The 12,853-nt window shown below is 41.2% G+C and overlaps 1 protein-coding gene across 6 annotated transcripts in view; it reads right to left on the bottom strand.

Annotated features, from left to right (window-relative positions):
- Positions 1–12,853, bottom strand: part of GRHL2 (grainyhead like transcription factor 2) — a 171,804-nt gene that overhangs the window by 110,167 nt on the left and 48,784 nt on the right. For all 6 annotated transcript variants that reach the window (XM_070803090.1, XM_070803089.1, XM_070803088.1 and 3 more), the window contains exons 3-4: positions 8,279–8,346; positions 3,352–3,745 (exon numbers count right to left, since the gene is read on the bottom strand). In XM_070803090.1, coding sequence (XP_070659191.1) covers positions 3,352–3,745; positions 8,279–8,346 — 462 coding nt within the window. The remainder of the gene's footprint in view (positions 1–3,351; positions 3,746–8,278; positions 8,347–12,853) is intronic.

Genomic DNA, 12,853 nt, shown 5'->3' on the forward strand with positions numbered 1-12,853 from the left:
TCAGTGGCTGAAGTTTGTCCTGCTGGCAACTAAATGGGCAGCAGGCTGCAAGTATTCAGTATGCTGCCACCACACTCCTCTTTAAGAAAGGAAAAAACCACAAGTTTTCTCCTTCTGCTGTTGTCTTTAATCGGCCAGGCAAAATGAGATGTCAGTGACCAGTGACTCAAATGCAGAGTCACTGCTCCGAAATGTGGAAGAAGCTGACACAAACTCAAAAAAAAAAAAAAAAACCATGACATACGCCAAGTCAAAAATTGGAGTGGTGATTCACAATTATATTAGCAACTGATGTTCTACAAAGATCTCAAGGCAATTAAATGAAGAGAATACTGCCTTTTTAACAAGTGGTTCTGGAACACTGGATGTCAACATAAAAAAAAATGGGACAACACTTCTCTAGTATCCAATATGAAAATTCTCTAGTATCCAATATGAAAATTATATCAGAGTGGATCATAAACCTACACTCAAAAGGTAAAAACTATTAAATGCTTAGGAAAAAAAAAACCAGAAAATATTTGTGACATTAGGTTAGGCCAAGATTTCTTAAACAATATATCAAAAGCGTAAACTCTAAGAGAAAAATATTGATCAATTGGACTTTATCAAGATTAAATAGTGTTGCTGTTTGAATAGTTAAATAAAGCAGCCATCAAATTGTAAAACATAACTGGTCAAGGGTTACACAATTTAAGAAACTCTTACAACTTAATAAAAGAAAGACCAGCAGCCCAATCTAAAAATTGGGCGAATTATTTGAAACAGACATTTCATAAAAGGAGTTATAGAAGTAGTCAAATAAACACACAGAATAATATTCAACATCACTAGACATCAGAGAAATGCAGGTTTAAACCATAATGAGACAACATCACATATACACTAAAGTAAAGCTTAAAAGATCGGTGGTATCAAGCTTGGGCAAGGATGTGGAAAAGTTCGGGAATCCTCATGTAATGCTGGTGAGAATGAAAATATTACAGCTACCTTGAAACACTGTACAACAATGTTTCACATACATTTCCCACATGACCCATATAAAGTTACATATACATTTATCAGATGACCCACCAAGTCCAGCCATAGTTATGTACCCAAGAGAGATGAAAACATACATCCACATTAAAACCTGAATGTCTACAGCAGCATTATTTATAATAGCCAAAAACTAGAAGCAACAAATATCCACCAGCTGATGAATAAATTGTGATATATGCTTACCATGAAATACTACTCAGCAATTTAAGAAATTATTAATATAACCAGTAACACAGATGAAACTCAAAAATATTATACTAAATGAAAGAAGAGAACATACAAGATTGCATACTCCATCATTCCATTTGTATGAAATTTTAGATAAAGCAAAACTATAGTGACTGACGGCAGGTGAGTGTTTGCCATGAGCAAGGGGGGAGGGGAGAGCTTCAAGTTCAGACTTTTAGGGTGAGGAAGCCGTCTGTTGATTCTGATGTTGGTTACACAACTGGATACAATTAACAAAATTTTCAAACTGTGCCCTTAAAACCTGTGAATTTAAAACAAACAAGCAAGCAAAGATCAACTGCCTCTGCAAATTCTTTGGGCACATGAGAAGAATACACAGAATCTATCTGTAAGGTGCAAAGTACACATACATATACACACTTTATTACTGATAATACCAATTCTTCCGTGAGTTTTCATCTGACAAGGTCTTTAAAGATTTATATAGTTTTAATCTATAAACAATAAATGCTGGAGAGGGTGTGGAGAAAATGGAACCCTCTTTCACTGTTGGTGGGAATATCAACTGATACTATTACAGAGGAGCATATGGAGAAGCATATGGAGATTCCTTAAAAAGCTAGGAATAAAACTAGTTTTATAAAAATAAAACCATAAGACCCAACAATCCCACTACTGGGCATATACACTGAGAAAACCATAATTGAGAAAGACACGTGTACCCCAGTGTTCACTGAAGCACTATTTACAATAGCTAATCCCAGGGACAGGGGAGCCTGGTGGGCTGCCATCTACGGGGTCGCACAGAGTCAGACACGACTGACGCAACTTAGCAGCAGCAGCAGCAAGGCATGGAAGCAACCTGTGGATGGCCAACAACAGATGAATGGATAGAGAAGCTGTGGTACATATGTACAATGGAATATTACACAGCCATAAAAAGAACACATTTGAGTCAGTGGTAGATAAACCTAGAGCCTATTATACGGAGTGAAGTAAGTCAGAAAGAGAAAAAAAAATACTGTATATTAACACATATATATGGAATCTAGAAAGATGGTACTGATAAACCTATTTGCAGGGCAGGAATGGAGGTGCAAACATAGAGACCAGACTTGTGGACACTGTGGGGGAAGGAGAGGGTGGGTGAATGGAGAGTAGCATGGAAACATATACACCACCACATGTAAAGCAACCAATGGGAATCTGCCGTATGACTCAGGGAGCTCATCACGTCAGCTCTGTGATGGCCGAGTGGGGTGGGAAGGAGGTTCAAGAGGGAAGGGACATATGTACCCCTATGGCAGATTCATGCCGCTGTATGGCAGGAACCAACACAATATCATAAAGCAATTATCCTTCAATTAAAAATAAATAAGTTTTTAAAGAAGAGTTGCTTCGTTTTTAAAAAATGATGGGCAGGCAACACCTTTGGCTCCAATTTGGAAGGTTACAAACTAGAAGTCAAGGTGAAAACTTTAAAAAGTAGGAAACTTCCACACAAACAGCTCTGTTCTTCACAAATATTTGATTTTAAGACTAAAACTAAAGCCAATAGAGGAATCTGTCATCTCAGAGTCAGGAAAATGAGAATATTGCTCCACACAACCTGTGTTTTAATAAAATCTGTTTATAAGGAAAGAAGCAAACATGTTTTTTAAAAAAAAATGAACTCACAGTTGAATTCACTCATCCCACATAAAAAGCAAATAAAGGGCTTTTCTGGGGGGCTCAGTGGTAAAGAATCCACCTGCCAATGCTGGAGACAGTTCTACCCCCGGTCCAGGAAGATCCCACGTGCCGTGGAACAGCTAAGTCCGGGGGCCACAACTATTAAGCCTATGCTGTAGAGCCCATTCGCTGAAACTGCTGAAGCCCGGGTCCCCAAAAGCCCGTGCTTTTCAACAAGAAAGGCCACCGCAATGAGAAGCCGATGCACGGCAACTAGAGAGTAGCCCCATTCACCACAACTAGAGAGAGCCAGCATGCAGCAATGAAGATCCCGTGCAGCCAAAAAGAAATAAATACTTTTTTTTTTTTTTTAAAGCAAACAGAGGAAAAAAGTTAGGTATGGGTTCTGGGTTTCGGTTCGGGCTCCTGATGTAAGAGCCAGGGACTCACCTCTGTGTTTCCGTCTTTGAAGCTCTCGCTGTAAGTGCTGTCCGGGGTGCTCCGCTGGTCGTCCTTGAGGTAGGTGCTATGGCCGGCCATGGACGGCACGCCATACTGAGTCTGTTCAAAGATAACCACGCGTTGCTCCTCCCCTTCTCCCCGGGGATAGTGCACAGGTGGGCTCATGAAAACCGGGGTGAAATCTTCAGCCTTCACCACTGTGATTCCTGACACGGGGATGATGGCTGGGCTTTCGGGGACGTTCGTGCTGTACTGCTCCCGCTTGGAATGCTCCAGGTGGTCTTGATTCAGGGAAAGGTTCACTGGAACAGTCTTCAGGACCTGCACTCGGTTTTCTCCTCCGCTCAAATTACTCTGGGCTTCACTCGTGCCGAGACAGTTTCTGTGTATTGAAACCCGCCCCCCAGCAACAGGATAGAATTAGAAAAATCATCATTTTGCAACTCCTAATAACTGATGCAAGCAAGAATCAGCGGATGCTAATGCATTAGGGGAAAAAAAATTGATGGTGAGCTTTACAATGGAATGAAATGGATCTTTCCATCACTAGAAGTAGGACAAGCACCCCCATGTGCCTCCTGGTAGCATGCGATCAGCCCCACCTAGAAAATGCTCAACAAAAAACAAATGTTGACTCTAAATCAAACCAAGCTTTATATCTAACTTCCAGTTCTTAGGCTATACGGGAGATGAAAGAATAATTTAAACAACACTGAAAAGAAACAATCATACAAACCAGAATATCACACATCTTACTGACCTGGTTTCCTCAATAAGTTAGAGGCATGAAAAAAGAAAGAAAGGTGGGAGACTTGTTCTAGGTTAAGAGATTTAAAAGGCATGACAGCCAAATAGGACGAGCAGATCTTGTTTGGATCCCTATCTAAAAAGCCAAACAGGTATTTATGAGGCAATGGGATTTTTGAGACAATCAAATATGAACTGAAAGTTAGCTGATGTTAAGGAGTATTGTTCATTCACTTAGATGTGATAATGATTTTGAGATTATGTAATAAAAGGTCCTTGTTTATTTAGAGATCCATATCAAATGGATATGGATCTCTAAATATGTCATGTCACAGGTGAAATGACATAAAGTAAGCCAGGAACTTATTTTAAATACTATTGCAATAAAATTTTTTTTAAAAAAGAAAGAAAAAAGGGAAAGAAAGAAATGGTGAAGAATAAATAGGTGTAAGAAAAAGTTATCAAGTACTGAATCTGGAGGATGGAATGGGTCTTTGGGGGTTCATTATACCACCGTTTTTTTAATGAGTATGTTTGAAAGCTTTCAAAAGAAAAAAATTTAAATAGCCTTTTTTAAAAACACAGGGATTTGGTAGAAACCAATACAATACTGGTTTTGTGGTACTGGTAAATACTGGTAAAGCAATTATCTTTCAATTAAAAATAATTTTTAAAAAATTCACAGTAATTTAAAAATTAGGGGCAGAACAATAGGTTGAAGGAGAAGATTGGGAAGAAAAGTTTTCACTGTTCTGCAGGCTAAACCCTTTGCAGATAAAAATAAGATAATGAGAACTTGTCATTAAAATATTTTCACTTAATTGAGAAAAACCATGAGCTCATTGATATCCTGAGCATTGAATTACTATCAGGACTTAAGGAAGTGGTGTAACTGGGCTTATGTAAGACAAGAGCTCTCAGATCTCACACCTCCTGACTGGTACAAAGAGAAAAAAAAAGGATTTAGAAAATTAATTCTTACCAGGATAGGATGAACTATTTGTATCTATACTGCAGGATTTTGAGTGAGAGCAGAAGCAAAGAGCAACTTCTTACTAAATGAGCACTGTTGACAGCAAAGTGATTTTACTAACCAAGTCCTAGTAGTCAGTAAGGTTTGAGGCCATCTCTTACTTATTTATAGATTATCCTGAATGACAGAAAGAAAATGCATGTTTTGTATGCAACCCTGTCCCTGGTGTCTGCTTTTTTTAAACCAGCAGGTGCTTTCTGGGGTTTATAGGCATTTTTCATCAGGAGAAATGTTTGAACAAAATTGGTTCTTCTAAGAATTGAGCTCTCCTGGCTCCTCTCTGTAAAGGAAGTCAACTGGCCTCTGAACTTGCCTAACTCTCAAACAGGGCTTGGTATTTTTAGCTTTGATTTTTCAGATAAAACTTCAAAGGGAAGCTTGGGGAGAAAATGGCTCCTCATGAGCAAAGCCAACAGAAAAATACCTGAACCTCTCTGAGTCAGCCACAGACCTAAAGAAACCACTCTAGAAAGGAATCCTTTAAAGAATAAAATCACGAGTCTATAAACATACTGGCTTTCAGTAATAACCTGCTTTCGTGGCCAAATCAATACAATGAATCTGTGTCTAAGACACAGTGAAAATTAGATATTACGTTTAATCTGAATCCAGTGAGCGGATGATGCCAAAACCCAGACCACCCATTTATATCAGTATTTTCTAAACCTTGTTTAGAACATCACATGGCATGTTAATACATGTTCCTCAAGAAAGGAGTCCACGATAGAATCAATATTTTTAAAAAAGATGCTATTGCCACAACAAGAAGACCACCCTGGTGGGTCATAGCCGTGAACACAGTAAAGGCCCCCAGCGGTTCCTCCAAAAGTTTAATTGTAACCCAGAATCTCCCAAACTCATTTTATGCAGTACCCTTTGGATAATATCCTGCAAGTTGAGTGTAGAAGGGTCGGTCTATGTTCAGTAGCTACCAAAGCAATTATCTACTTTCTTCACACTTTTGGGCTTTGCGCAATCATGGTCTTACTGGCTTGGCCAAAATATTCTAAATTCATCAACTCCTCTACCATCAGAGTCCACTTCAGTCCAAATTTCTTAAGTCTGTATTTCATGTAAAACACTTGGATTCTAAACAAGAAACACAAGTCAAAATATTTTGGGCATTCTTATAAACAAATAAATAAGCAAGCGAATAGAGTCGTGCAAATATAGTTGAATCTTCATTACCACGAGACAAGGAAATAATAGACTCAGCACTGTCCTATAATGTGTTAACAGTGCCTCTACAGATAGCACTGACATTAAAAGCTGATGCCAGAGAACTTTGAAAGTCATCCCCAAAAATGGGTGATCTGAGCAAAGTTAAGAGCAATTGTGAGATACTGACTCACTTGCAATAGAATTTAAAATTGAACCAAACATTATAACATGAGGAAAAACTGCAATGCTAGGAATGGTGATGAAAATATACTCTTAAAAAAAAAAAAAAACTGGACTCATCTCCTTGAGATTACTTTTCAAAGTGGTGACTTCTGTATACAAACATTTGTAATGATTTTATGCCAGCCCATGGCACCCTAATTCATGAGTACACTGCAGACCAAATGATATCCTTCCAAATTACATTTAACCAGAAGTCTACAAAGTCATAATTAGTCTATACAAGGTAATTTGTCTATACCTCACTGCCAGTTTTTTTTTTAAGGCACTCCATAGATATCATAAAAACGGCCTTTAAAATACAATGGGCAGCTGTCAGTCTTTAAGGTTGCTCTAAAAGATACTTCACCAAAACAGGGCCTCTTGTGTCTATTACGATACATACAGAGCACATTTTAGATTCATTTCTCTCCCCATCTCCACCTCCTGCATGCGTCCCTAATCTTTCTGTGATTACTGGTGTAGGACTTAAACCTCTTTAGCTTATTAAATACTGACTGGATGGAGGAAAAGTTATTGGACCTGAAGAGTATCAGCCTCTTTCTCCCTGTCATCACTGCTACTAACCAGTGCCCGGGTCCCCAAAGCAGCATAAAGTTCCAGAAGATCCCCTTGGAACAGCAAATCATATGCAGACAGCCTTGACCTTCTGCTGGGGGTGTGCCCTGGAGGTGACACATGGACAATACCACTGGCTGGCAGGGTGGTCCCCACTGCTAGTCACATGACAAGATCGCAGGGTCACAGCAGTTCCTATCAAGGGCAGGCCAGATTCTGACATCTGTTTTAGTAGGAGACTTCATTTCTCTTGGCTTCATGTTTCCAAGTGGAAAACCCTCCAACAGAAAAGCACTGGGGCTTCTCCATTCCTCTGCAGGGGAAGAGATATATTTGATTGGTTGTGTTCGGGAGCTACTTTGGGAGAAGTAGCTGAGCAAGGTGGTTCAGACCTTTATGGGTCCTCCTTTATGTCTGGATTGTCTTGGCCAAAGAAAGGGGACAGACACTCCAGTCACCTTGGCCAGGCCATACATCCCTTCAGGGAGGCCTGAAGTCCTGCCTGGTACTGGATAATAGGTCATATTTAAGTCAGTACTGATATGTTACAAATTGCCCGTTCAAAATCACATTCTCTAATTAGCTTCATCAGAAATAAAATTGATTTATTTTCCTTTTTAATTTCAATCTGTGTCTTGTTTTTCAACTGGTTCTTAATTCAGGATTGAAGGAAAAGAGTGTTACCTATGGTCTCCTAATATCTTTCCTGCCCCTGCACCCTGACAGTGTCCTCTGCCACCCACGGCTCCCTACCAGCTCCTCCCTGGACTGAGATCAGCCTGGCCTCCTTCCTCTCCCCCTTACCAAAGGTCATCTTCAAATGTCTCACTCCCTCAAGAGCCTCATCGCAGTTACACAGCCACTGAATTAACAGAAAAGTTCACACTAGCAGTGGGCTATCTTTCCAGTATATCATCTCTGTCTCTTGGGATTTGCAGCCTCCTTGGAAGACACTAATGAACCTCTGCAAATTGCAAAACCAAAAACTACGATTTGCTCTTCCAACTGAGAAATCCGGTTTTGGTCCAGGCTCCAAAAGACAGGGAGCAGACATTAAGCTTCTTAACTCCCATACCCTCTCAAGAACAAAAGTTATAGTTTAATACTATTGTTGTCAAAAACATAAAAAAGGAGTTATCTGGGGAGTCAGGCATACTCCTATGTATATCATCATACCTCTTATCCTGGTCCTCTTGGCTGTCGCTTGCTTTGCTTACAGACAGTAGCCTCTTGTCTCGAGGAACCTGAAATCATGACCAACCGTCAGTCAGACTTACATAGATGCAACTGTGACCTTGTGCAGAGAGCTTGACACCAGCATAAGCAAAGAAAATGAAACGGAACATTCTCTGGAGAAAGGTGGCAAATTTGCAATGGCCAGGAGATGGTTAAAGGTGAGAGGCCTGAGTAGCAATGAAGCGGACCAGACACAAAACGGTGATGACTGATGCAAAGTCACAGCAATCCTGATTCTGCTGTGCTCCGCTGACACAGGCAGTTATCGCTGGACCTGCGCACCTCTTGAGTCCTCCCCTCCTTGGTTGGGCACAGATGAGGGGAAAGGGTATCTGTACTCTGGAGCAGAGAAAAAGCATCTTGGAGCTACAAGTATCCCATTAAGGAACAGGACTGACCCCCCACTGTGATGAGGGAGTCCAGACTGACATGTAGAGGGGAAAACTGGGTAGTGGGCTGCACCGTTCAGTGGTGAGGCAACACCTAATACCTGGGCCATCTTTATCCAACCTCCCTACATAGCTCACGGCTTGCCTTCCTTCCACCTTTCTTCTTCTGCTAAGTCGCTTCAGTCATGTCCAACTCTGTGCGACCCCATAGATGGCAGCCCACCAGGCTCCCCCGTCCCTGGGATTCTCCAGGCAAGAACACTGGAGTAGGTTGCCATTTCCTTCTCCAGTGCATGAAAGTGAAAAGTGAAAGTGAAGTCATTCAGTCGTGTCCGACTCTTAGAAACCCCATGGACTGCAGCCCACCAGGCTCCTCCGTCCATGGGATTTTCCAGGCAGTACTGGAGTGGGGTGCCATTGCCTTCCACCCTTCTTCTTCTAAGGCACTTTTATTATGGACTTCACAACTACAGTGCCAACGCATTACCTGAAAGATTATTGAAAAAGCGCTACTTGAGAGAAGGGACACCCCGACCAGCTGTGTGTCTGAGCATCATCTAATCACTCGACGGCACTATGGATCGCTTTTCTATCTCTACCACAGTTCTCAAATACATGAACAGTGGGTTTAGATTTGTTTGGCTGGTTGGATGTTTTTGATTTTTTTGTTTTTCAATTTTGTTTTTCCCCTAAATCTCCAGATCTTCCTTCTAGCCACACACCTTTGCACTGAAAATGCACCCTGCACTATTTTGACATAAAAGAGTGTTTATGAGAAGTTTCTCTTTTCTGGACTTCTCTTGCAATCCTCATGGATGGTTTCCACTCACCCAAATGTGTCTGCGAGCCCAGCCAGCTGGGCGAGGGCGGCGACACAGCAGGGTGACTAAGACTCCAGACCTCGACCTGATCGTTTCGGTTCAAATCTCAGCTCTACCACAAACTAACTCTGCCTGAGTTTCCTCAGCTGTAAAAAAAGGAATAGTGGTAGTTCTACACCTCACCGGGTGTTTAGTAAAATTAGAAGAGTTGATTTTTTAAAGGCACTTAGCGTGGAAATTTATAAGCATTTGTTAAATGAAAATAAAGTAAATCAATTTTAAGTCCTTCATGCACATGTCGATGTTGAGGGTCTACAGAGTAGCAGCATTACTACATGCTAAACAAGAAACGAAATGAATAAAACAAAACTCCTATCATCTACTGAAGATGACGGATAATCACAAAATTTTAATACTAAGCAAACCCATGTTCACAGCAGCATAATTCACAATAGCCAAAAGGTGTAAATGACTCAAATGTCCATCTACAGCTGAATGAGTAAACAAAATGTGTTTTATATACATACATATATATATATATATATATATATATATATATATATACACACACACACACAATGAAATGTTATTCAGTCTTAAAGATGAAATTCTGATACATGCTATAATATGAATGAGTCTTAAAGACACCACACTAAATCCCATGTGACTCAGATCCATCCACTTCCCTGTGGAGGCCTGCCTCCTGGCTCAGCCCCCCACCTCTTTTGCCTGGGTTACTGCATCAGCTAACTGGTCTCTCCTCTCCTTCACTTAGTCCCTGCAAATCCATCTGGCTCCATTGAGAAGGACCAGAGTGCTCTTTCAGGCTGACCCCACCGTGCCTTCAGATTTCCTCCCTCCCATCTGGGCCCCCCTGAACCATGTTTACTTCTGGCTTCCCAAAGACTGTCCTTCTTAGAGAAACCGAGACCTCTGAACTCAGGCCCCTTCCGAGTCTAGACTCACCACCACACACCCCTCCCTGGATATCCTACAAGCACTTCAAACTCAACCTACAATTATCCTTTTCCCCAAAGCCCTTCTTCTGTACTCCGCCTTGGTTACTCTGAGAATCAACTGAGCTATTGTGATCGTAGTTATAGGGCTCTCTCATCAAATCTCTCTCTCTCACACACACACACATACACGTACACACACACACAAACAGAATCAGTTGCCAACTTTTATTCAAACAAATACTCAATGATCTCCTGAACATACAGCTTTGTTTCTGTGTTGCATGACTGACTAAATATAGCAGCTGATTTAAGAAGAAGCTCACAAATGCTGACCCAGGGAACAACTACCATTAGGTCTTACTTTAGGGCTTCATTCTTTTTTATCTGGACAATCGCAACAACCTGTTCACTGGATTCTCTGCTCATAATCCATCTCCCTGCTGCTGCTGTTGCTATAACATGTGTAAGTCATTTCTCCCATCTACCAGCCCAATGTTCAAAATCCTTCAGTAATAGAGAAAATGATGTCAAAGAATATAATAGAAAAATTACAGGAAATTTCATTTTCTTTAAGCTTCTATCCATTTTCTATAATGTATATAAACTGAAAACAAAAGGCTCCATTTTTAAATTAAAAATAAAAAGATTTCTTTCAAAAATTTCTAAAGCTTATGAATATTTATTAAATCATTTATTCACTCATTCATCTAGCAAAAAACAAGGCCATGTACCTAGCCCTGCACTCCCTCTTGGGGGAATAAAGCCCAGCCCACCAGTCTGGTCACTTCCAGAAGGAGTCGCTGCCTTCCTAACCAACCTTGACTGCCCTCCCCCCTCACTCACCTCCACAGTTCAGCAAGGCTGATTCCTTGGATTTCACTGAATGCATCCTGGAGTTTGACCTCCCACGTTTTCTCATCTCCTGTTTGCTTTGCCTAAAATGCTCCCTCTCTGTATGCCTACCTGAAAAACTCTCCTCTGCTTCCCCGTAGAATAGGCACTGCCTCCCGTCTCTTATGTCTCCTGCATTGGCAGGTGGGGTCTTCACCGCCAGCACCACCAGTTTCAGTCCATGGGGTCGTAAAGAGTCGGACATGACTGAGCGACTGAGCACAACTCTGGAAAACCTGAGCTCTCTGGAAGGCTGGCACGCCCTCCTCACTGCACCTGGAGCACATCACTTTCATAGTATTTACGGCCATGCACTGTTGTTATAGGTTTACGGGACTGTTACAGACGTCCTGGACTGTGACCTCACTAAGGTCTTAAATGGGGTCCCATCTGCCTTTGGATACTCAACCCACCCCCCTAATATCTAACACCATTGCTGGAAGGTCGTGGTGAATTAGCACTTGTTGGATGGATGGATGAATAAATGGATGACCAAATGGTTAGACAAACAAACAAACATCTTGGTGTCCAGCAGCACCAGGTCAACAGAATAGAGAGGAACCAACGGGCCAGGGAAGAATACTTTCACCAGAGCTAGAATCAGATGATTACGAATCACCAGCTTCTTCAGGGGGAAAGTAAAGTAAGCTAAAGTAAACCAAACCACATAAAAATAACAAATGAAATCTGTCATATTTTTCTGTCATGCCTGAAATTAATCAAAAGGTCACAATTGACTTCAGAGCTGTTGTTGGCTCTGTTGTTGGTAAGTAGCTTGAACCGAATAGAGAACTAGGCTAGTATCTGAGTCTTTAAATTATGACAAATTCTAGCATTTTGGTTATTTTTATAATAGATTACATCTAAGCTTCAAATGCATATTTTAAAGTTTTGAGCTTATTTTCAAATAGATTCCATTAAAGCATTTTTTAAACAGGGTAGAGTGTTATAGACTGAATTGTATGCCTCCAATATTTGTATGTTAAAACACTAATCTCCAATGTGACTATACTTGGAGACAGGGCCTTTAAGGAAGTGGTTAAGATTAAATGGGGCTTCCCAGGTGGCACTAGTGGTAAAGAATCCACCTGCCAATGCAGGAGACACAAGAGACGTGGGTTTGATCCCTGTGTCAGGAAGATCCCCTGGGGTAGGAAAAGAAAAACCACTCCAGTATTCTTGCCTGGGAAATCCCATGGACAGAGCAAGTAGTGATGCTGCTGCTGCTAAGTCACTTCAGTCTTGTCTGACTCTGTGCGACCCCATAGATGGCAGCCCACCAGGCTCCCCTGTCCCTGGGATTCTCCAGGCAAGAACATGGAGTGGGTTGCCATTTCCTTCTCCGATGCATGAAAGTGAAAAGTGAAAGTGAAGTTGCTCAGTCGTGTCCGACTCTTAGCGACCCCATGGACTGCAGCCCACCAGGCTCCTCCGTCCATGGGATTTTCCAGGCAG

Source organism: Bos indicus, chromosome 14, assembly GCF_029378745.1.
Source record: "Bos indicus isolate NIAB-ARS_2022 breed Sahiwal x Tharparkar chromosome 14, NIAB-ARS_B.indTharparkar_mat_pri_1.0, whole genome shotgun sequence".
Lineage (NCBI taxonomy): Eukaryota > Metazoa > Chordata > Mammalia > Artiodactyla > Bovidae > Bos > Bos indicus.